The 26,360-nt window shown below is 39.0% G+C and overlaps 1 protein-coding gene across 1 annotated transcript in view; it reads left to right on the forward strand.

Moving 5' to 3' along the window:
• The window catches only part of zmat4a (zinc finger, matrin-type 4a), a 131,602-nt gene that overhangs the window by 80,233 nt on the left and 25,009 nt on the right, over positions 1 to 26,360 (forward strand). The window contains exon 4 of the mRNA XM_042488865.1: positions 4,880 to 5,101. Coding sequence (XP_042344799.1) covers positions 4,880 to 5,101 — 222 coding nt within the window. The remainder of the gene's footprint in view (positions 1 to 4,879; positions 5,102 to 26,360) is intronic.

Genomic DNA, 26,360 nt, shown 5'->3' on the forward strand with positions numbered 1-26,360 from the left:
GATGATGATAAATCAAGACCATCAGGCTCGGATGATTCATACCCTGGTGTACTGATGATTCTCCCCAAAAAATGTTCTTCTCAGACATCAATGTCAAAAAAAATTGTAAGGCTTCAGGGAAAAGCTTACAGTCCTCTCCGAGTGGTTTTTTAGTGTGTTCTCGGTGCTTAGCGCTGTGTGTCCAAAGCTCATGAATTCAGAAAAATAAGGCGCGTCTTTTATCTTGCTGACGCTTAAACCTATAATATAGAGAAGCGAGGGCCTTTTCACTGAGTTTAAAGTGTCCTTTACGCAGCAGGTGCCCCTCCGAGTCGACGCCATCTGCCTCTCGGCTATGGCGATGAGCCCCGCCTTCTGAACTGAGCTGAACCCAATATCAAAGCACAGAGGGGTGTTAAACAGTACGGCTCTAATGATGCACTAAATGGCAGAAAAAAGGTTGCATTCCTTTATGCGCCTGCTGGGTTATCTATGAGACTGGAGAGCCGTGGTGCAATAACACAGCCTGATATGAATGAGGAGTCTGTCACCTCGGATTGAACGTAAATACTTTTGGTAAAACCGGTGGGCTGCTAGACAGACGGCCGGGACACTGTGCTGTAAGAGCAGTAAGAATATTAAATCAGTGTGATTACACTTCGCTGGAGGAAGAAAACTGTACGGAGAGGTCGTGCTGATGATGATAAATGATCTTTGCTCAGTGCCTTTAATTCCGGAGTATTTGCAGAAATTATTCAGTTTCTTGTCTTTGCCTCTCATTTTCTCTTCACTCTCAACTTTTTGGCATTTTTAACACAAGATATTTCACCAATAGATCCTCAAAAAAATCAACATTTTTCTTACAAATATTGTATCTCAAAGATTTATTCCAGTCTAGGACGGTCCTGTACACACAGAAGTTACAGACTGGTGGGTGAACAAAGTTCAGGACATGACTTTGGACACTCTGCCCCCCTTTTTGTAAATTAAATTGAATATAAAGGTACCAATTAAAAAAAAAGTGATAGCTGTATTCTAAAGTGATAGGTTTCTGATACTCACTTTCAGCTTGCTAAAAAAATTCCTTGATCACAATATCGCTTTTATTTTTTTGCAAAGTGCTATTGAAAAAGTTGACATTGCAGTGATGATAAAAAGCAATATTCTGTGCCGCTGGAGTTTCTAGGTTAGGTGGTTTTCTAATATGGGTCAACTCTGAGGGCCCCTGTGTCCTGAATGGTTGGTATTTCTGATGAAACAAATTATCTTCCACTCTCTTAGGTTACAGCCCAATAAAATCTGACCCCATTTTTTTTATTTTTTAATTTTTAAAATCTGAGTCAGAATCATACCTTTTTTGGGGGTGTGACTGTGTTTTTCTTTACTCATGGATGGTGGATTATCTTTACTCATTACTTGGTCGGTGCTACATGTACCCAAGACTGAGTACCAAGATACCAAGATTGACCCAAATTTACCGGTATTTTCTTTTTTCTTTTTTGTTTCTTCCCTACCGTCCAGAGGTCCTGAGGTGGATTTTATTGCTCTTTATTTGTTGCCTGACTTCCTCTTTGCTCCTGGTATATTTCCTTGACCATCAGAGGTCACCGCTCAAGAAATATATAAATAAGTCATATTTTCTGCTTGTAAGAACAACTTAGGTGGTATCTTGGAGAACAGCCTTGATTTGTGAATTGAAGTCACTACTAAATTTTTTAGTTTTAGTGGCGATATTAGTAATTAGCAACCTTCTGTCGGAAAGCTAGATTTGGCAATAGTAATAATATTAATTGTTATTATTAGTACTAGTAGTAGTAGTAGTGATAGGAGTAGCACTATTATGATGATGTTAATCAGAACTGTAATTGTGATTACAATTATAATGACAACAGCGCTATGGCTTCTACTATTAATAATGATAGTAATATTTATCTTTTAAATTATTATTTTTTTTATTTTTAATTACTCCCTAGTATCCCATTTTTATTACTTATTTTTCATTATTATTATTATTATTGGTGTTGCTGTTACTTTCTCTTCTCTTTTAATTTCTTTTTAATTTCTCTGTAATTATATTAATTTAAGTGAAAGTTACCGCAAAATATTAACAATTGTCATTTGGTTTGCTTTGTTTATATATCTTTATACCTATATCTATAAATCTTGTCAAGTTCTGTGCGTCACCTTGTTTTCTTTGACACAGAAAACAGAAAGCACAGCGTGAAGTTAAGTTGTTATTTGGGGAATCAGTAACTACCTCTTTGTCATCTCCACCAACAGTAAATATTTCACCTTCTTTGAGTTTCTCACAGTCTTTAAATTCTCTCTTTTACATTCTGTCATGCCTCTCTCTGCTCCACGAGGTAATTGCCTGAATGTTATTGTCGAAACCAAGAGCTGTGCTTTCAGGTTCTGTCTCATATGCCAGAGGTGTCCAAGCAGCTTTGATTTGGAATCGCACTTAATTCTCTGTATATGTCAAGTTACCAACTGTAGTTTTCTCACTGACTGGCAAAATAGCAGCTGGGTGGCCTGCTGTGTGTGCGGCTGCTTCATTCTGAAGCTTAGTGGGTAGGCTGGATATATAATGGCTGGTATGACTCCTTGGATTTAGTTGTTGAAGTGTACTGAATACTCTCAAAGCTGCTTCCCTTTGAGCAAGGCATTAAATCCAAACAGCTCCGAGGTTCCTGTTTTGCATCCGACCTCTGGTCTCTTTGAAAAGGGCGCTGCGGGGATTAAATTAAGTCTGACAGTTTACATTGGCCCATTAGCTGGAGAGGTCAACCTATAAGCACAAAGTCACAGATTCAGATCGTACATAATAGAGGGTTGGTGTGGATGAGAGCATCAGCCAAGTGCTGAATGTAAAGTACAATGCAAATGTAAAGTGTGCTGTGCCTGTGGCTCGGCTCCCTGAAGGCTGAGCTCGCAGTTTAAACAGGGCGCAGCGTGCTGACAGTGTATGGTTTCTCGCTCCTATGTGGTTCATTAGAGTTGCCACTTTGGTATGTTGACTGGTGTAATGGAACGTAATGGGACAACACTTAAATGTTGACTTAGGGTGAACCGAGCATTGGAGGGTTAAAGCTGAATAAGCTGATAGTGTCGTTTTGTGTCGGGGTTGGGGGGCGCTCAGTGCGCCGCAGCACTGGTTCAGGGTTAATGCCGTCATCCATGCATGAAGGCACAAGTGGTCAGCCACGAGGAGAGCAGGCTCTTTAATCCGTTTGCCAAGTAGAATTTAGGTTTTCCTCTTCAGGCATTTAATGGAGATAACAGCCTGTTATTCAGGGGGCTGCAGTGGCAGGGGCCGCACTCGCTGTTACATTGCCGCTGATCAGTGCTCATTAAAGCCTGCACATTGTTCTCTGTCTGCTGGCTACAAATCTCCACTTTAAGAAGTCAACTTTTGTTTTAGGCTGTGTTGGCATGCCATTAGTAGTCTGCATTCTCGTTAAGTTTTTTAAAGAAATATGTTTTAAGGCAGCATTCAGTAAAACTATTTTTATCAAGCCTAGTAGCTAGAAGAAAATGGTGCAACATGGCGATCTCTGTAGATGAAGACCCTGCTCCCTTTATTACATTCCATTTCTGCCAGTGTATCCCCTTAAGTCCGACACACTGAAACTTGAAGCATGGACAGTGTAAGGGTGGCCACCTTCCTCAGTTTCCACTGTGAGCACTTTGGCCAAAATAATATTTGTTATATTATATTTACATTGCAAGAATTTTACATTCTATTAACTGTGAAACAGCCAACTGCAATTCTAAGAGTGAAATAACTCTAATAGGGTGCAAGATGGCAAAGGGTAGCAGAATGTTATAATAGCTAATTAGCATTGGTTATCAAAGTATAATTCACATTAAAAACAAGATAAATTTGAAGGGATGACCCAAACAGATCCGTAGGATCATTATCATGGCCATTCTGGATATATTTCAATGGATCAGTGTTGGCTATCATCAAGCACATTCAAATCAGACCTTTTCTTTTTTTTTAATTGTTTATTTTACTGAAATTGAACCGTGTTTTATCCATCCGGGGAGGCTGTGATTCAGGAGCTAAATCAGGTTGTCCCCTGCTTGGAAAACTGTGGTTTGATTTGTGGCTCCTGCGTTGGGAGTGTTGAAGTATTCATGGACAAGATACTGACCCCCAAATTGTGCCATCAGTCTGTAATTTGTAAATTATTTAATTAAGAAGGAACAATATACATTAATCCACATTAAATGTACCAGAGTTAGCTTGGGAGCTAATGTCCATCGGTAGTCTCTTGCCTGATGTTAAAAGACATCCTAAAATATATATTTTTTTAAAAAACCCGTAATAAACAGCATTAGAATTAAAAGACACAAAATATAGTTGATTGTGTGCAAGTTAAGAATATACAACACAATTTGACAAGATGAGTGAATAAAATCCTAATAGCAGCTGATGATGCAGGTACAGTGTGATGAAAAGTCATTTTAAAATGAGGTATAACTAGCCTAGCATCAGTGCTGATATTGCTGGTTCTTAAAAAACCATTTCTTAATATTACACTTAATACTAAGAAAGCACGCTAATGTTATCTGTCTGGTAGCCTCGGCCACCACTGTGTGAATGTGTGTGAGCGTGGCATGCAGTGTAAAAGCACTTTGAGTGGTCGGAAGACAGGAAAGGCGCCATAAAATGTAAGTCCATTTCCAATTCACCATCTCACCCTTTGAGTGTTGCAGCGCCGCTCTCCTTAATCACAGCCCAGCTCTACTGTGAGCATTTAGTGGAAATTAGAGTTTGTGAATGTGAAAAATTATTTGGTGACGTTGATGATTTACTCTGTTCTGACTCACTGAGGCAGATGTCACCCTTTGAACCCTTAAAAGCCCTCACTTCTGTGTTTTATTTTTCCTTCAGAGGCGTCCCCCAGTCCTGTAAAGAGCTCCCCAGAAACGTCTCCCATGACCTCCCCGCGACAGCGCCGAGACTCGGACCGCTACTGCCAGCTATGCAATGCTTGGTTCAACAACCCCGGCATGGCTCAGCAACATTATGATGGCAAAAAGCACAAGAAGAACGCTGCCAGAGCAGACCTGCTGGAGCAGCTGGGAAAAACCCTGGACATGGGAGAGATGAAAGGTAAGGAGCATTGCTGAAGTCATGAAATATTTTTTTTTATATTCGACATGTTTTGATGAAAACATTTCTGAAGAGTGAGTAGTTAGTACAGTTAGTAAACAGCTCTCTACTTAGACAGCTAGCAGACACAGAGGGTCATTTGGAGTTATGGTTTTGGCCACCTGATGTATAGCAACATCTTTCCTTGTTCGTCTTTCTTTGGTCTCCTCCACTTACTCAGAAATATCCGTCTCTCTTGATGATAATACTCAGCTACTGTATGTTTACCAGCTCATTGCTAACTTTGTCTGGCTGTTTGGTGCTTAGCAGGTAGTGTGCAGGGAGCTTTTTTTAAAACTGAAAGTAGCTGGAAATGTGGTTAATTAAAGCATTGAGACTGAACCACAACTGTAAAATCGGGGGTTGTAAAATCAAAACAAAGAGCTGAAAGACCCTAAAACACTCTGTAGAGCTGAGGGGAGTTGGTGATTATTCTCTGTGGTTTCTTTACAACCAGTCTCCTTTTACATGATACGTTGGTCATTGGTCAGCCTCTGGAAATTGTGAGAATGCACATATCATGTCAAAGTTTAGTTTTTTCATTAAGTATCTACAAAAAACTGTGTGACAACAAATGTTCCAAACTATTAGAAAACTGAGTTGAAAAAAGCTTGTTTTGAGGATAACAGCATTTATCCAGACTGTGTGGTCGTGGCACATCGCCTTTTGATTGACACCTTCTTGGATCCCACCTTTGTCAACTGTCTCTCATCTCCATGACGACCATGGAGCAAAGCAGAGTCTGCGTGGTACAGCCCTATCTGTTCCAGCCCTCTGACTCTGGCTGCGTTCATAAATCCAATCTGACGCTCTGCACTAAAATGAGAGAGCTGCTGTTTGAAGCCATGGACTGCTCTGTTTTTCTATGGATAAACAAATGGTTTCACTTTGTTCAGTGCTTTGCTGCTCCTTCTCCCCACACACAGTGTCCAGAGTCGCTCTGACACTCCCAGTGTGCTCCAGTATTCAGTGAGTGTTTCTGAATGTACCCTTTTGATGGGAGTGTTGAGGGATTTCAGTTTGGCATATTAAATAAGTATCAACTGACTTCTGACTTTAAATTTTTGATTGGCTTTATCCATATGACGTGTCTGGGTCGTGGATAACCACGGCCAAATCAACCGACTGAAAATTTAGAATGTCAATATTTCAAATTTAGATTGAGTCTAATGTCTGATCAGTTGATGCTCTTTGTTATGCATGTCAGACCCTAAATTACATATTAAAATGAAATGTTTTGGTGATTTGGGTTCCCAGAGGCTTTGAAGTTATGGTAAAACCTTTACTATCTGCTACTCTGCCTCAGTCACGGTCAGAGGACAGGTAGAATGTTTAACCCTCTGAAACCTGGATCACCATCATTTTTTTCATGCTGCATTCAGACACGTCTTATAATCTATATGACCTCTCAAAAATTGAGCTAACTGGTTTGATTTTTTTCAAAAACACAGGAAAAAAGGCAATGTCCAACTTGGCAAGAAATGTCCCCACAACTCAGAAAAATTGTCCCTAATAAAAGGGGAAGGATTTTAAGAAAATAATCCAAAATATAGGGAAAAATGTCCAGTTTAAAAGTGTTTTTTTAATACTTTTAAAACTTGTTTATTTATAATTACATTTTTTTTTAATGCAATTTCTTGCCAGTTTTGGGCCATTTTTTTTCAAGTAGCGTCTTACCTTCCCCCAGTGTTTTTGAAAGGAATCAAAATGATTTGATTCCTTTGATGTTTGAAAGGGTTAAGTGGTCATTGCTGATGCTGATCACTTGCCAAATAATGTTGATTAGTGACAGAAAGAGCAGCGTTACATTTGGAAAGACCTCTGATCATGTGTTAGTCCTCTACTGGCAGCCCTTTTGACTGGAGCTGTCAGTTTGACTCCTTGAGTCCACCAGCATGTCACAAGCTGTTAATTTTACAGAGGAGGCGGAGAGAACGTTCTTGCTTATCCTCTCCCAGTCACAATATGTCAATAACAATTACGCAATATTATTCCAGCCGGTGGAGGGCTGGCTGCCAGACGAGCAGAGGGAGCCCAGAGGTGTTATAAAGGGTATTGGCGCGTGACCGCAGCAAATGGGATAAAACAAGTCCTCACAGCTGATTGGACACGGACCCCTAACGGCGGGCCTGATTGGTTCTTTATGCCTGTAGGTGTGCTGTGTCTGGTTGAGGGCAAATCGAATCGTTGCAGTCTGTTCGGCTTTGTCATGCTGCCTTGAGATTTTGGGTACGTGATGTCTGTTTCAAGTACAGTAAGTTTGGCCCATGGCTGGGCAGCGTCATTACTCAGCATTATAGTTCAATAATTATTCTTCTCAGTTTATACAATAAAACAAAGCAAATGATAATGTCTATAACTAAATGTTGGCACAGTTTAAATCCCATTCCAACAGAGTTCCAACCCAGTTGCACCATGTCTTTGAATAACACATTAGATAAATCAGTATCAGTAAGGTATACCTGCTTTAATACGGATACCCTTTACATATCCGCACATACAGTATGTATACAAAGTGCCACAATTTCCACTGGGACCATTAAAGGTTACAAAGCTTTTATTCTGATTCAGAATCGATGTGAATTGGAATAAAAGCACACACACCCACACACACACACACACACCTGCGCGCGCACGCATGTGTGTATCTTTCTGCAGCTAATCTTGTAAACTACTGGACCAGTCAGCCTAATATTCTGTGTGCACATTATGACTATGCACAGGGACCTTTTGTGGTTGTGGTGATTCATAATTGTTGAAAAACCTGTTTTGATGACAGTTTTATACCGTCATTGACAGCTGACTCCTCACTCCTCTTAAACAGCTGGTAGGGGCAGCTTGTGTTTTTTGTTTGTTTGGTTTTTCGTCTTGGCACAAATAATCAAGCAAGGCTGCATTTTTGCCTTTGTTCTGGCTCAAAAACTGACATCTCATTTGAACCGGAGCATCTGCATACTTATTCCATGTCCGATATGTTATGATCTACTAAAGTCAGGCACAATACGAAATGAAATCTCAACTGTTTCTCTTTTTTACAGCAATCTTGAGTATAAAGCATGGAGGGCCAATCCCACTGTTGTAGACTTGTGTTGTAGACTTCCAGATTTTGTTTGTTGGTCATTTTTCTAGATATTTGTATCTTAACCAGGAGTAAGTAAGTAGTTAAATGTTTTTTGGTCTGTTTTGACCAAGGCAAGTTACACTAATTTAAATAGCAATTTTCGAGCACAGGCAATTCAAGGCAATTAATCATCATTATTGTTGTTCATCCCTGCTTTGTTGTGCTGTAGCCAGCAGACAAGGTCGATACTTTTAAAAGTCCAGTGATGAATGACATGGATCATTTGTGGCTGTATTTAAGTTATTAAAAATACATTAATTGTCATAATCATATCATATCTTCTGGGAAACACTGTGGCACATCTGTTGGAAATAGAAGAATTGTTGAATTGAAAGTCCGCCTGCAGAGATCTGTACCTTAACGAGTGTACTATTCTGCAATAGGTCATCAAGAGTTTAACACTCAAAATGCAGTGGATGTGCTTTTTCAGAGCTGGATGTAGTTCAATCACACAGGACTGACAATAAAAGGGAGCAAAATAGTCCTAGGCGGCATCAGAGTATTACGTAGTATTTAGAAATTCCTGAAGATGTTTTTCAATAACGTCATAAATACAGGCTCTTCTCTTTCTATTAGACTCATTGTATGTAGTGCACAGCATGCACCACCAGAACTCAGTCTCCGATCCCTGCTGGTAGAGCAGACAGCTGAGCTAAAAGACACCACAACACCTAGTGGTGAGGGGAGAAGTTACAGGACTGCAACAGCTGGTGGTCAGCAGGCAGAGAGAGACCATGTTTTTTTTATATCTAACTTGGTGAATTAAGGATTTATTTGGACCGAACTGGAGCTGGTGATTTTTGGAACAGTGGACTTACTAACTAAATTACTAGCAAGAATAACCAAGATGGTTTAGGTGAGTTTTATCTCATCTCAGTCCAGTTTTAATGAAGTGTTTTTTATAATGAGTTAATGAGGCAATTAAGCCTTGTCAGCCTTCCGTGACCGAGATAGTAAATAACAAAAGGTGTGAATTTAATAAGAAAGATAGATATTACTTTTTCACAACATTTTGTAGGCTTCTATCGTGTATTTATTAGTCTGAAAAGCTGCAGCTGAGTATTGATCTTCAAAATGAGTAGAGACAGAGGTGGTGATGCTGGAAACATCACTGTGAATTGTTTGAATATAGTTAATTAAAAACACTAAGCATTTCTTGTGGAGTGAGCACTTTCCTGCAAGTTATAGTTCTACATAAAATGCCCTTCCACCAATCATCTCATACTGAAAGTCATCCCTGTCTTTGGCTTCACTTCTTTTGCACAACTCCTGTTTTGCATTGTGTGTTAGGAGGAGACGGATGCGCCAGCATCAACACAGTCATTATGGAGAGGCTGCGAATGTCAGCGTGCTAGCTGCACTATTCAGCACTTGGGCTAATGAGCGTTTCTTTCTGGCGATTATCAATTATTAATGAAGTGGCAAATCATCCTATCAGGCAAAACCAGCACTGCGAGCCTGTGGAGACGGGAATGGGACCACAGCAGGCGTAGCAGGCAGCCACGCAGCTGGGACAGAGAGGGGAGGCAGAGGATGCTGCTGCTGCACGGCTTCTGCTTAGCTCTTCTCTGTATTTCCGCTTTTCATCTTTCTCCACATCTTTTTTTGCCAGTATCATCTTTTCTCTTTTCCTGTCCCCTGCTTGCCATTCCCTCCGCCTGACCTCCAGCGCAGTCCACTTCTCACCGTGCTGAGAAAATGTGCAGTCTGACTCCAAAGATGTGATGAAATATTCAGCAGCTCCCATAAAAGAGGACGTCTGCATATTGTTGTTGTGTATACAGCACTGTGCAGCTATGGGACACTGAGGGCAAAGAAATGAGAGAGGAAAAGATAGAGAGAGTGTAAAGGCCTGGGCAGGCCATTAGGACTCCACTGTACCTGTGTTTGAATTGTAGAGAAGAGGACTCTTCAGGGGTCAAACGCACCTGCCACCCAGCCAGCTCTTAGTCCTGACTCCCTCATGATAGAAAAAAAACTTTAAAAGGAGGTCTTTAAAAGTTTCATGGCTATCTGTATATACAGAAAGGCTTGCAGTAGTACAGTATATTCACCAAAGTGTAATGGAAAATATGGCCTTACTTTTGCAGCACACTGTAAAATTGATGGTAGTGCTCACCTTTACTCTTTCAAATGGCTTTAAGTCATTTTGATTTTGCTTTTGCATTCGTGGCATGCTCCATCAGAATCGTGTACGACCCTTCATCGATCGATGTGGGTTTTTGTCGGACTGTTCTCATGCAGTGTTTGTACAATTTTCTAGGAAAGGTAATGCACTAAAATTTGTACATATCCTGGGGCGCCCAGTAGCTCACCTGGTAGAGCAGGTGCCCCATGCACAGAGGCTATGCTGCCGGCTGTCAACATTGCCATGACAACAGTGTCAAACAGGGAAACGATTACATTTAAGGCTAAATCTCAGGCCAGGATTGCTGTAACAGTCTCCAGATAGACTATATTCCACAAAACTAACAAATTTTTGATAAGTATAAAACTTTTTTTTAAGTAGGAAATGTACACTTTGAGAATGTCTGCTGTATGCTAACTTCATTTGTCAAATGGACCTCAGTTCTTCCCACACAAACAATATTTTCTCATATTTCTGCTCTGTGCTGTTGGGTGTGCTTGTTTTCGTTACCTTTTAGGCTACAAAATCAGTGTACCCTTGCTTTTCTGTGCATTTTTCACCCCAGTACAGCTACCAGTTTGAAAGGCTAGTTGGCCCTGTCATATATCTTTGTGGCCACCACAAACGACTACAAACTTCGACGGCCTTTTTTTTTCTTAATCATTTCCTGCTGACATTCATCATGCACTGTGACATATTGTGCTTAATATTTGGAAAGATGATATCATTAGAAAGCTTAGAATCCCCTCTTTTCAACGGTGTATTAAACTCATAATACGTTTCAGGATCAATGCAACTGAGAATGACAGAGCAAGTCACATTTTACTTCCAATAACTCTTCATTTGCAAAAGGGTCCAACACTCAGTTGGATCCAGAGTCTGATTTCTTAAATCGGAAGCTCATTCAGAGTGAATAGTGTGGAGATGAGATGTTTCATTAACTGTAACAGTTAAGGACTGTAATGTTTGCAGAATTGTAAATGGGATGGAAAATGAATTTGCGGTTGATAGTCCATTAAGGCACCAATGTGGAGAGATTGTGTAAGCACTTTTCCATGGTTATCACCACAGTCGATTTAAAAGAGATGATGGTGTCCTGCCCCCTAAAATAATTTGATTTAATTTTCCTGAAATTAAGATAAATAAGGGAATTTTACCTTGGAATCGTCTTGTTTTAAAGATATTTTAAACTTATTTTTGAGCTTTTACTTCAGCAGTGTTTCTCATTAGCGATGCATCGATCCAACTTTTTCTCTCCTCATACTAATTCCTCAACTCAGAGTTTCTAAGGAGAACCAATCCAATATCAGTGCTCTCTTCTTACCACATTTCTGTAAATCTGTAAGCGTCACTGTTTGGAACTTATTGGATTTATTTTAATGTGAGGTAACACAAGGCACTCAGAGGTCCGTCGTCACTGACTGAAAAACTAAATTTGATAATAACATTAATGAAATAGTGTTTTATGTGAATAGCTTTTAATGGCAGAGACCTGATGCACTTAATTGCCAATATCGAGTTAATACCATCCAGCATATCCGATAAGTCCTTTTTCTTACACCGGTGAGTATTTTAAAACAGATGATGTCATCCAAATGACCGAGCATGTCTGTCATACAGTCTACAGAATGTAAACACATGAAGTCTGGTGATGCATAATTATTAGTTGACAGCTGCAAGTAGGGAAATGATGAACAATTAACAAATTTTTAGCAATTTTACTTGTCAGGATTTTTTTAATGCAAACCTTATATGTAATGTCATACTTAATGTAGCTTGTAAGCCTTGTTGCTCTAAACCCGTCACAACTACTGTCTCTCAGTAAGGGGGGTTTGTGACCCAGCCATCATGTTGGAGACTGGCAAGCCCAAAAAAAAAAAATTATCATGTTACTGCTAAAGGGTACTAAAGGGCACTAAAATTTGAAACAGAATATTGATCCGTATTTGATCAGCACTGCCTGTTCTTCTTTTAGAGTACAGGGTCACATTAGGCAAATATGACAAAAGCTATTTTTATAAAAGTTACCCAATGTAGTTTTAATGAGGAGAATGTTGTACAATCCCTATGTAAGATATATAAGGCATATGACAGTTTTTGGACATTTTTTGGAGAAGGCACATGTCTAAAATTGTGTCCCAAATGTTTGTTACTGCACTGAAAAGGCTTGGGTTGACTTTAGCTTGTAAGTTTAACTTTAGTAAAATATATTTTTTACTGTGGAACATCTGTTTTTTAATCCTGAACAGCTGTTTAAAAACAACTGCTGTATGGGCTCTAGTCCGGGTTGGACAGATATTATATTGCTTCATTAAGGCAGGGGGTGGTAGGGGTCTGATAGAGCTGTGATTGACAGCATTTTAAGGAGACAAAGATCAAACAAATCTGCCCCATGAGAGTTGGAGATTTGTATCAGATGGAGACCCTCAGTTGACTGAGATTGCTTCAAGTTGAGCAGTTGGGTTTTTTTTTTTTGTTTCTTTCTCTGCAGAGTGAGTGCTCTTGACTTAATTGCTACTCTTTGGTATCTGGGAGCCGCAGATATGCTGCAGCGGCACAGAGGAGGAGAGACCTTCTGCTTAGAAGTGGTGAATTTAAAGCTCACAGCAACTTAATGCGAAACTGTTCTGGCTTTTGTTTGATATCTTGTGTTGGCAAAAAATGTTGTTGCATATTTACAACCCATCAACAATTTGTCCAATATTTGTATTTAACTGTCAAATCTGAGTCAATGGGTATAGTTATGAGTCAGCCCTAGATTTCTTCATATCTGCAAAATTTGTCAACACAGAAAATAAAAAAAATATGTAAAGTCAACATATTCAATCTAAATTAACTCATAAAACCCTCATTTAAGTATGTGCCTATACAGATGAATAAATCATAGTTTGAGTTCATAATGAATACCAAATCTGTCTTTTAAGTATCAAACATTTATCTCCTTTAAGGTATAAAGGTAAAATAATGAGTCTAATTCTGACTCGGGCCTGGGTAATGAGGGCACCTGGTGACTGCAGTTATCTTAAAGTAGAGGACTACAAAGCAATGATTGCTACTTAATTCTCTTTATTGCACAGGGATATAATGGAAGTCCTATAAGAGGCTGAAACATCAGACGTGGGCTCTTTTATCTTCCTACATTCTGTCTCTAGGCTGCAGCTAAATGAAACAGGACCTGCAGCCTGTGCATCTGTTCTGCAGAGTGAAAACCCTCCCAGGTTTTGCTCTGATACCTGACAGTGACAGACAAGCAGACGCTTTAAAGCCGGACAGCAGACGGCTCGTTTCAGTTGACTGTTAGCTGCCAGTTTAATGAATGGGCCAACTGCTTTTTATATAAAGGGCTGGGGTTTGGTGGATGTCAGAAACATTATTTTTGGTCCTTAGTTGGGCATTAACTTTGCATAAGTGTGACATTATACACACTCAAGTTAAATTAGCTCTGTCATTTTCTGTTTAGTCTCTAGCAGTGAACACCGAATCATAAAATATACAGGCTGTCGTTTCCCTTGTTTTATTCAACATTCTTACTCAGGCTGTGTACTTCAACGTGATTTTCAACAACGGCAGACATTAGATACATCTAACTGTCTTCTTTTTTCTTGCCAGAGATTATAATATTATATATTTAATTATGTAAAGCTGACAAGAGCGTATTAAAAACAAAATTAAGTGGTTAGTATATATTCCCACTGGGATTAGCCATTCCATTTCTGAGTTGTGTTACAGCATATTTTGATCTGAAGGAAAATTGTGATTGGGACTTTTTGACTTTGTTGCAGCATCATGAGAACTAATGATGACAAGGACCACTGCTGAGTGAATAGAGTGATATTAATGGGATTTGGCAGATTAACTTGGCCTTTTCAAGATGAAAAGGGTAGGGCAATATAAAGATATTAGATCGTATCAAAATATCCTCTCACGTAATGTTTTTTTTTTTTTTTTGTCCAGATATGGAATAAATTGTGTTTTATCCTGATTTTTAAGTTTATATTACAGTCACTTGATGTACTTTTCTTAACTTTTTCCCAACATCAGACAGTTCTACTTGTTTTATACTTGCCTATACCCACTTAGTCATTAGGGCTACATAAATAATGATTATTGACCGAAAATGGAATTGGGTTGATAGTTTTTCAAAGTGCAATTTGTCGTTTATACAATATTGTCACATCAAAGAGGCAATTTGGTAAAAAAAAAAATTTAAAAATTGAAATGTACGATTCTGTCTTCTAGCATTAATAATTTGCTTTTGAGGAGATTTAAAAATATCGAGAAATATATTGAGTATTGTGATAAACCCTAAAAATATTGCAGTATAATTTTCAGCCCATATTGCCCAGCCCTAGTGGTGTCTGTGTTAAAGCTATGCTGACTCTATTCCTCTGACAGAGTGTGATTCTGTACAGTCTATACACTGTAAAAAATAAAAGGAAATATTTGTTTTAACTTAAAAAAAAGTTAGTGTCCTGGCTGCCTTAGAAAAATTAGTTAAACTGAGTTTGAAGTAATTAAGGTAATTTTGTAGCGATTCACTTATATTCTCAAATTCAGTCAACTTAAACAGTTAAGGCAGCCCTGATACTAACTTTTCTAAGTTAAAACAAATAGTCCTTTTTTACAGTATACAGTGTAAGAAGAAAGCACATTCGGGCACACAGACATGCCGCCTGTTGTTGATGTGAGGGAATGGTCAGCTTGTCTTTACTTTTACTGCCTCATTCGTCTGTGACTCCCTTTTCCATATAATGCCAGCTGACATGAGAGGTCTTTAAATGTATGTGATACTTGACAGAAGATGGTGATGGCTATAAAAAGACTACCAAATCACTGATGTGTTTCCTCGTTCTGCTGCCTGCAGAATGTAAGAGTAAATGAAATGGTGTGTCAGTTATGTATTTTACTCCAGTAGGTCTGTGTTTTTTCAACATGATACAATTTGATTTGTGATGAATGATGAAGGCCAGGTCAAATAGAAAAGCAAGTGAAAGGAAAACGTCTTCTGAGCTATGTTTTAAGTTGTCCATCTGTCTGTCCGTATGTCAGACACATTCTTGTTTATGCAATATCTCAAGAGCTCCTTGAGGGAGTTTCTTCAATTTGCTCAACAATGAGCTAATAGATTTTGGTGGTCATAGGTCAAGGTCAATGTCACCTTGTATGTCTCTCATGTCTTGTATGTCTCATTTTTGTGAACTCTCAAGAAAACCTCGAAGGTTTCAAATGTGGGGCAAACCTTCACTTGGACTCAAGATGTACTGATTAGATTTGGTGGTCATAGGTCAAAGGTCAAGGTCATTGTGACCTTGCTTACACCTCATTTTTGTGAACACAATATCTGAAGATGGCTTTGAGCGAGTTTCCACAAATTTGGCACAAACATCCACTTGAACTCAAGAATTGAAGAACTGATTAGAATCTGTTGGTTGAAGGTCAAAGGGCACCTTGAAACCTTGAAACTGTGCTAATTTTATAGATATCCTGCACTGTGGGGGGAAAGATGTGTGTGAAGCACCCATGTTTCCACAGACATGCATGTAACCTGTAAGTGCAGCTTGACTGGCACGTAGAGGCAAACAACTGTGTGGCGGAATATCTAGTTCTAAACAGAATGAGATGAATAACTGCAGAGACTTGATGTTGATATATCAGAGAGTTTTTTTAAAAGCATTCAGTCAGAGAAAACTCACCTTTAAGTAAACTTGTGCAGTTTTCTGTAGAAAATGTGAAAATATTCAATCAATAATACCCTTCAAAGGTGGTGTTATAATGACAAACTGATAGCAGGTATGGGTCTTGTTTCCCAAAAGTAATTTAAGGCTATGATGACAGTTTAAGTCTAATTTATAAGCAATTTCATTATGGACAGCAATGCTATTTTTTAAGTGAGTGATAATGTTTAAAGAATAAGAATATAAAAATATATTATATTCCTAGAAATAGAGCACACATATACACAAATTGATTCAACAGATGAAATGCACAGTTTCTGTCAACATCATCCTCCTCTCCCTCTTCTCACATAAAAAACATCACCTCTTCTGCTCGAGGTACCATATTCCTTATGGTACTTTTTCAGGTTCTGTATCTTTCAGTTTCTTTTTGTAATTTCTATGCTGCATATGTTGTTTGGCACAGGCAGCAGGTCAGATACAGAAACTGACCTGATGTGAATATTCCTGAAACATGGGAACCACCACGGCTTCATTTTAGGTATAACATGAGTTTAAGAGTAACATCTGCTTCAGGCAGCAGCAACTAAATCAATCAGTTTACTTACTTAAACTACTCCCACCCTAAAACATAAACATTAGCTTCTCCCCAGAATTTTTTACTAACACACACATGTACACACACTTTGACTTTTTAATCAAAGAACTATACATTTTCTTACGCAGTTGTTTATCTGGTGGGCTGATGATTCCACCAGGAGAGTTTGATGCTGATCTAAGCGATCAAAATGCTCCAGCTGTGTTTATGGCAAAAATACATTTGACTTTTACTTCCAATAGCAGGGGATCGACTCTTGAGATTTGAAAACTGCACACTCTTAAATTGTGATTGAGTTTAAAACGATTACTTGCTCTTTCATTCCCTTTGGATGAATTACATTTTTTTCTAATAGCCTATAGTAGCTGACAATATGTGAATATAAATCAAAATACATGAAGGAAAACATAAACTCACTTAAACTCCACGCTGTGCCACAGCTGGCGTTTTCACTCCCATCCATTACCATGGCTGTCAGAAGAGCCCTCCATCGTGCTTCATGTCTGATCTGCATCTGGTGCTTCTCCTGTCTGAACAGGACCTGAAGATGGTTTCAGGCTCAGCAACACACACTTACAAACTGCATCTAAAGTGCAGAGAGAAAGCTCTTCACGTGAGAGGCAGGGTATATTCATGTTGAGGACAATTGTTTGTTGATGTGTTTCTTTTCAACAAAATGATGAGATTGTCCATCAAGTTTTAATCCATAGTCATCACATAATAATGCTTTGTCAATGGACTTCCATGGGTATATATGCATGAAAGTCCGGGGTTTGTTAGATCGTCCACTGCCCCTGCAGCCCGCCCTATAGGGGCCCTAGTGCTCTTGATATTGAGCTGTACCAGCAATTCAACCTGACTGCTGTCTAGCGGCGTATCATGTGAACGCGACAGGTTTTTGTCCAGCTGCATTCTCCACCAGCACTGCTCCTCTGGTCTTATAACGTATCATGCAGGAGGTGCCGTCCAGCCATCCGCCGCCATATCATTACACCGCAAAGGGTTCCGTCCGGCCGTGTTCTCAGCTGTGGTGGCTTTTGGCGTCAGGATTGCTGAAATCACTGGAAAAGAGGTGGTATTTGAAGACTTTGGAACAAGAACGGGCTGGACTGTCAGTTCTGCAGTCTTGGTCAACTGCTTTTTTTCTCCCAGCTCTCAGTCAGTAATTTTCCATTCACTCTGATTTTCTCACTCCTCAACGCTAGCCCAGCCCTCTTCATAAAGGCAACTCAGTTCACCTGTTCCTCATTACACACAGCCAGCATAGACCTTAGCGTCACAGTCTCTCTGCCAGATTATTCTTCACCACTCATGCAGGGCTCCCCCAACACTTTGTTCTGGACTGATTTCTCATCACCAACACTGCATGCCTCCCTGTCAACGCACCAGCCTTCTGTCCCTAACCTCAAGTCCTGCTCCCGTGCTCTTGATCCCTGTTTTTCTTTGGCTGCTTGGCATTACCATGCTGTCTGTTGTTGGGCTAACACCACTGCTCACTCGCCTGCCTCTTGGCCTGGTTCTGCCTGCCAAACCAGCCAGGCTACCAAGGACATTATGGAGAGTTATTGGAGTGTTGAACTGTACTGTATGCTGTTTACTTGCCCTGCACATCCATCCGTCCATCCATCCCATCCATTTTCATCCCCTTATCTGGGGCTGGGTTATGGGGGCAGCTGGCAAAGCACTCGACGCATCGCTCTCCCCAGCATCACTTTCCAGCTCCTCCTGTGGGACCCCATGGTGTTCCCAGGCCAGACAAGATATAGAATCCCTCCAGCCTGCTCTGGGTCTACCCCAGGGCCCTCTACCAGATGCACGAGCCCAGAACACCTCTATAGGAAAGCTTGAGGGTTGCATCCTGATCAGATGCCGAAACTACCTCAAGTGGCCCCTTTTGCTGTAACACTTAACACCATTACCAACTGTTTCTGGTTTCCTGTGTACTGCAACAGGGTCCTAATACCAAGGGGACGAACCAAAGCTTTTGGAGCCATCTAAAGCACCATCTTTGTACCTGCATATACCAGTTAAGTCTGATATTTTTGCAATGTTTATGCTTTCTCTTGGCAAGAACTACACTGGCTGTGATATTGAGCTGCTGTGAAGTCTGCTTGGAAACATTTAAAACACCCTCAATATCCTTCTCTCAGGGTTTGCACCACCTAGCTTTGCAAACACCTGCCTCGATTTTCATAAACAAAGTGAATAGTGGGTAGTTAAATTGTCACATCAGCTCAAAGCAACTGGCATCAAATCAGATTGCTCAAAAAACAGCACAAACACAGAACACAGTAGCAAGAATAGCTAAGAAATAACTGAGATTTCAGCCCAAGTCATCATCCAAATGTGGAATATTATCACAAGGAGAGTAAAAGAGAAGTTTATGGAGCTTAGCATGATTAATTCTATGCTAAGACAGCATGATAAATCTAAAGAAGTGCCACTGTGTATTCTGGGCACTGACGTATTGTTCTTTCTTGGTACAGCAGGAGAGAAGGAATGTGGGAGTTGTGTGAAAATGAGCAGCTATGTTGTGAAATATTCATAGTAAATGTTGAATTTCAGCTATGATATATCATTTAGCTCATTTTATTAACTACTGCTCACTAGAACACCAACACAAAGTGATTTTCTTAATGTGGCGCGGCTGGGGCACAACCTTGGAACTATATATCACTTGATAGCACAAAGTCTCGTAAGAGCCTAATATCTGTGCTACAATAGTTGCTTGTTTTGCAACAAGAGTCCATAAAGAGCAAAACTCCTTCCTTTTTTTTCCATCCATGAGGAGAAATTGAAATTGAATTGGTATAAATTCCAAACATTTTTCATCATTAGAGTCCAATGAACAAAACGCTCCAAAGCTTTTATCCGCCTAAATGTGTTATCCTTGAGAAAAATCTATAAAATCTCGGTTGTTTAAGTTCTCCCCAGTGACAGTGAAGTAAGGATGACTGACAGAATGTTTTACTGCTAATACTGCAAGGTTAGTGGTGTAAGTTATTGCAGTAGGTTTCCATTAAGCAGACTATTTTATTACCTTTGCACATGTGGTGCAAAAAGAGACTCATTCTCATACCTTTTGTGCACAAGCTTCAGGGTATTTTCTCACAAGAATATTTGTGAGTTGATGCTGATATTTACTAAAATGTTGCTATTTTACAGTTCTGCACGGTTATAGTTTTCATATTATATCAGCTGTCCTCATGCAAGTATCTCTGCATTAGAACAAGCCTTCATGGTAGTATATATGGCAAATATTAGGCAGTCAGCTGCTCAGTGAAGCTGAGCACTGCTTCAACGTTGACTACCTAACCCTACCCAGCCAGTCATAGACTTCATTAGGGATGACTGTCAGTGTTTAAACCAATAATATTATGAGTCTGATGGTGTGAGGTAAAGCAGGGTTTAATCAAGGAAACTAGTTTATAAACAATTTGTGGGCTGTTTTGTGATTTTTATTATGTTGGTATTTTATAGCTTAATGCCCATAAATGCCATTTTGGGTGTCCACTGGACGCCTACTCACAGGTTCAAAGGCTGTTATCATGCTAATAGATATCTGTTTGCATAATATACACTGTCAAACAGTTGTAGTTTTGTTAGGTTTCACTTGCACTTTTGTTGGGTCTTGCTGCAAAACTGTGTGAGTTAGGTTCAGAAAAACATCTTATTACTTCATTTAAAACAACCGTCTGTGGGTTAAATAAGTCATTTTTGGTTTCACATAGGACATGAACCCGCTCTCCTGGCTGAAAGTCCTGTGTTTGTTTGGACTTGTCCACCATCCTTTTTGCCGCTCTTTATACTCCACCTGACTTCCACCTTTGGTTCCGTCATAACATTACAACTAAGAGATGTTGCTCCCTAACAATAAACGTAAACACCTATATTATGGCCCGGTAATGGCCTCTTAAACTAGCAGTAGGTGTGGCAGGCCCCCTCTAACTCATACTTATAATACTTATAATCAATGATAATGGCCATTTAATTGCCAAATTACAGTGGAATTGGCTAAAATAATCTAGAAAGCTGACTGTCTTTAAAGAAGTTAAGTAAAAATAAATGTTACACTTCAGTTATTTTTAAGTGAGTTTATATGTACTTGTTTGATATACTTAGAATTTACTTGTATTTACTTAATTTTGTGAAGTTATGTCCAACTAACTCTTTTTTTAAGTGTTATCAACTTAAGTAAACCAAGTTACTGTGACTTAACTGAACAGTTGTCTTTAGTTGGTTGAATTAAGGACACTGATTGCCTTATTTAAATAAAGTAGGGACAATAAAGAGTAGTGAGTTTGCAGGATTCTGTTTTATTTAAACAAAATGCTATTCTGAGCACTTTAAGGCAAAGCCAGGGTTTTTGGAAACCAATTAAATTTTACAATCAGAGCTAATCCACTAATAAGCCTTCGAAAATATTTTTTTAAAGTGCTGTTACTCTGGAGGAAGACAGTTGATTGTTGAGTTGCATTCTCAGACCATCCAATACTGATGCAGTCTCATTCCCAGGTTGTTTAAAACCCATGTTTTTTGGTTGGTGGTTCGGTGTGACTACCAGCTTAAAGCCTTGGTATTTGATGACCCTGGAATACCACTCAATAATAAACTATCCTTCTTCAGAGTTACAAACAGAACCTTTAAAAACATTGAAACATTCCAAGTAAAAAGTCCTTTATTTACGACTTCACAAGAGCTTCATAAAACAAGAGAATAATGTTTACTCAAGCTTTAGCCAATTAACAGGCTAAATGAAACATTCCATCAAACTCTGCGTTTGCTTTGAACTGTAATAAACAAAACATAAGCTTGTAGTTGTACGCATTCTGATGTATTTCACTGGTTGCAACCAGGCACAGCTAAAGACATATTCTCTGATAAAAAATGACAAAAAAGAAGTATAGTTAAACATACTTGTGCCTCTAGATTTGGTTCTGTATCACTAAAACGTATTGAACATGGATTAAAACAGTCTTTTTCAGTGTTTTCAGTCATTTCCAGCAACTCTTTTGTCAGTCACGTTTACATAGATCTTCATGTAGCGGCCTGAAGACACAGTGCTTTTTTGTCAGTACTCACTCCAAAACACTAGATTTAGATCATAGTCTGGTCTGTCAAACACCCCGACAGACAAATTGTTTTTTTTTTCCAGACTCCATCACAGCCGTTAATCTGAGATGCGTTTCTGGCAGATGTGATTTAGCACGTTGTCTCCCTCTTTCTCACTTCCTCTGCTCTCCAGCTCTTCCCTCTAAAGAGCCTTGCAATTGCTGTTCTCAAGCTGTTGCTCTTGGCTGTGTGTTATACTCGCCACTCCCCTGATCCGAAAATAGATCTATTAATGCCGTAATAGCAGGCTGATCAAGGTCCTCTTCAAGAGGAAACAAAGGGCAGAATCCGTCCCCTCGTACACTAACTGGTGCAGTTTTAAACTCCTGATTGGAGCAGCAGAAGGCCAGCCATTTGTTCCCAGCTAATGCCTCTACTCATCAGGATATTACATCTCTACTGCCCATTTCCTAACTGCGTCCAATTTTCAGAGACCAATCTTATCTGTGATTTGGTGAGCATGCTTGTTTCATTGCTTGGAGGGACTAAAAACACGTTTGACTGATGATTTCATTCCGAAAGTTCTTTTCACGAAGCAATCCATTACAATGTATCCCGCAGATGCAAACTTACCAAACAGTTTGTTTCATACAGATTCAGATTCAGCATATGCTTTTTCAGCCTGGGCGCCTGGCTGCAATCAGAGAGGGGATGAGCTAAACCTGCAGCATCTGAGTGTGGCAGATGGCTGCTTGGTTAATTTAGCATGGACCCTGGACCTGCACCACCTTTTTCCCTGCTCATAAACAGTCCACACAGAGAACTACAGCGCTGATCAGTCATACTGCCACCATGTTCCCTCCCTACGGCTCATGCAATAGGTCTCAATTAGCTGCGAGACAACCAGAGATTTACTACGGAGCAAACCAAATAACTCAACTTAGCACCCCAATCTGTGGCTTATTGGTGAATGGGTCAATATGGAGGCCAGTGTGCCAGCTATAGACTAGCTCGCAGTTTCCATGTTCCAAGAGCTTTCGATGAAATTGGATTGTGGTTTATTCCATCAGTGCCTGTGTGCAGTGAATGGTTTGCATTCAGAAGCGACGGGGACTTTTTGTTCCATTTTGGGGTGTGTATCTCACCCTCTCAGATGGTGCAATATGTATACACAGCCAACAATCCAATGCAAAAACGATTCAAATAATTGTGTAACTTACTGCAACTCAGAGTTGATTCCATACAATATTTACTTTTTTTTAAATAAAGGACTAAAATGTATCTCTTAACTCAGTTTTGGTTTCAAACAGTGATTTAGTAATGTAAACACAGGCAAGGATACACTGGATAACTTTTTAGCCAGTCCACAGGTACACATTACCTTTACAGTCTGCCACTTTTAATAAAACATGAAAGTAGCAATAGACTTGTATTTTGTCAAAATTATAGACATCTACACCATAATTCAGAGGTGTGGACTAGTCACACAACTTAGACCAACATGTTCTCATACCGACCCGTCACATTATGCCGCATTGTCAGTGACCTTCTGCGTCCAGACTTTCCTTGACAAAATCAAAAACTACTTTCAACTCAACTTGGAGTTCAATAACAGTGACTTCTTTTGGGCTTAGACCTTTTGATTTGAAAATACTTGATATCTTTCCCCAAGCCAATTTGGGAAGAGAAAGTTATTTATTTATTTTTATTTTTTTAACCCCCCCAACCCATTTATTTTATTTTTATGAAACCTTTGCCCTTATTGTTTACATCTTACTACTTATTACTCTTAATTTGGTATTTTTAGTAATGTCCTACAAACACATGCCCTTTCAAATAAAACAGCACATGTGCTCAGTTAGGGTCAAATAGAAATAGCTTTAGCTGCTAATGCTAGCATTACTTGCCTTGTGCTGACTGCTCCTCTGACTTTATTGTCAGTGCACACATCCCCTTTTAAACATTTATAGTGAGGTTTTGCAGAATTCAGGTCGTTTGTCGTTGTGTATTGATATAGCCAAATCTTTGACCCTTGTATCTGTCAAGTCAGAGTTAAAATTGTTAACTTGCTCACATCAATACTCTTAGTGTTGATTTACAGTAAACTGTGAATCTTTGCTGGGCCGTATTAACAAAGAATCTTATCTCTCCACCAGGAGTCCTCCCAAATGGTACTTAAAGTTCCTAGTTAAGAGTTTTGTCTTAGGAAACTGAGAAAACCACTGAGAGGAACTTACTACTTTGGAACTTGAAGCCTCTACAGTGATTGCTTACCAGGTTACTGGCCTTTGTTAGTGAGTCTGAAATCAATTATTCATCAGTACAGAAGAGTGCAATTAACATATTCATTTAAATGAGATGAATAATTTTGACAGGCTGAGATATGTCAACTTCCTCAGTGCTGCATATCAGTGTTGTTGTTTTTTTTCTTATGTCCAAGTCTTCATAGTGTCCTCATTAACTTGCCCTCAATCAAAACATGTTTTCTAAAATTTTATCAGTTATCTGTATCTTTTTGCAAAACTGATGTTATGAGGCTCAACACATACAGCTGCTTAGTGGTTGTGAGAAAGCCTCAGTAACTATCAAACTTACAGGTTGAGTTTGGTATTTTTCAACCTGGATCATATTTTTCCATGTCTTTGTGTCTGAGTGACTTAAAGGAGCAACAACTTTTTAAATTGGTCCAGTATCAAGATAGAGCTGGCAGCCTCAAAACAGACAGCTATGTAACGATTCAGAACATTTGTCAGTATGTGTCCATTAAAATTAAAATTTTGAAAAGTTGAACAGCGTAAATTTGCAGAAGAAAACGCGAAAAACAACCAAAAAAAAAGAAGATGGAAAGAAAACAGAATAAGAAGAGGATATCAACATAATGAATGCTAAAGCAAGAACCACACATTTTTGGACAGACTAGAAGAGTCTTGCTAACTTGTTTGGTATGTGATGTAATAGGTCCACTGTAAGGTCCAATAGCAACTACCTGAAAGGTGGCATATGGAGGAGACATACCTCCATCAATAATAATAATAATAATATTGATTCTCTCCCTGTGCTTGTATACTGGGCTAATAGTCCAATTACATGTCCTAATCGAGCTGTAACCGTAGCTCGACTTATGCATGTCAGCATACTGACTGTTATTCTAAGTCTCTGACAACTTACAGAAAGGATCCCGACAAAGATAAATCTTTTTATTTAAATAGACACAGCCCCGAAATGACTATCGTCAAACACACCACCATTTCAGCATGAGCAACATATTCTCACATCTAACTGGATGAATTAAGGGTTTAAATCAAACTAGAGTTGATTATTGTTGGAACAGTGAAAAGATGAACCAAGACCGCTTTTGTGATTTTATTTTGTGTCCATCAACTTTTTTTCACAATCATAAAATTACTCTTTATTTAAATGGATTCTGGAGGGTTTGGCCATAGCAATTTCAGGTTTTAGTCAAACAAAATGGATTTTACTTTTTGACAAAAGGTCTATATCTGTAGGGATCCTTCCCATTATTTAGTCAGATTCTTAGAATAACAATCTGAGCCTATCAGTGGCAAAAACAAGTCCTTCTAGTAAATGTATATTAGTGATGTCACCATTCGAGGCATTTGTGCCTCGAATGGTGGCATTGTAACCTGTTTGCGGCTGCTGGCTGTAGCGCACTCGCTCAGTGCCGAGCTAATTTCAAAAGAGGTCGTTGTTATTAGTTACTTGGACACCAAAGAACATGAGAAAATAGGATCTAGGCTGAAAAATACTGAAGTTACTCTGAACTTGTTTTAGCACTTGGATTGCCCTGAGACTCAATAGCTAGGAGTCCTAAAGTTAGATGGACACGTCCCTCCTCACTCAGGGAGTTTAGGAAGTTTCAGCCTCAGGATGTTTTGTGAATGCAGCCTGCAGGTTTGCACTTGGAAAAGTCAGCTATAATGAGACGCTGAGATGAGAAGATTCAGTTCACTTTTACTTTAAGTTCTTTTGAATCTTTTTTGTTTCTGTAGTTTACTGTCTTGGAATGTAACTAAATACATTTACTCAAGTGCAGTACTTAAGTACAAACTTGAGTATTTTCTTTTCAGGTCACTAAATACTTTTACCACACTACATTTTAGAGTGAAGTTGTGCCTTTTACTTTACTATATTTATTTGAATGCTTTTAGTCTTTCTCTATTTTAAAACCTTTTTGTCTGTCCCTTTTATTCAAACAATGTTTTTGTTATTTTATTATAACTTTGAGTTTGTTGGGTGTTTTTTTAATTCTGTTTTTCTTTTTTTTCAATTATTAGTCATTGTTCATTGGTTTGTATCATTTTTTTCTGCATTTGGTAGTTTTACTTTTAATACTTTAAATATTTATTGCAGTATATACTTTATTACTTTTACTTAAGTAAAATTTTCAATGTAGGACTTTTAATTGTATTTTAATAGTGTGGTGTTAGTTTTTTTTATTTAAGCAACCGATCTGAATGCTTCTTCCACCACTGGTAGCTTACCCATTGAATACTATAGGCTACTTTGTTCTCTACTTTTACTTTCTTCCTACTTTCTTATGTTTTTGACTGTTAGATTGGATGAAGATATAAGAGATCAGACAGCATTTTTCTCTGCATACTTCATCTCCACAACCTGTTACTGTG

The sequence above is a fragment of the Plectropomus leopardus genome, chromosome 6 (assembly GCF_008729295.1).
Source record: "Plectropomus leopardus isolate mb chromosome 6, YSFRI_Pleo_2.0, whole genome shotgun sequence".
NCBI lineage: Eukaryota > Metazoa > Chordata > Actinopteri > Perciformes > Serranidae > Plectropomus > Plectropomus leopardus.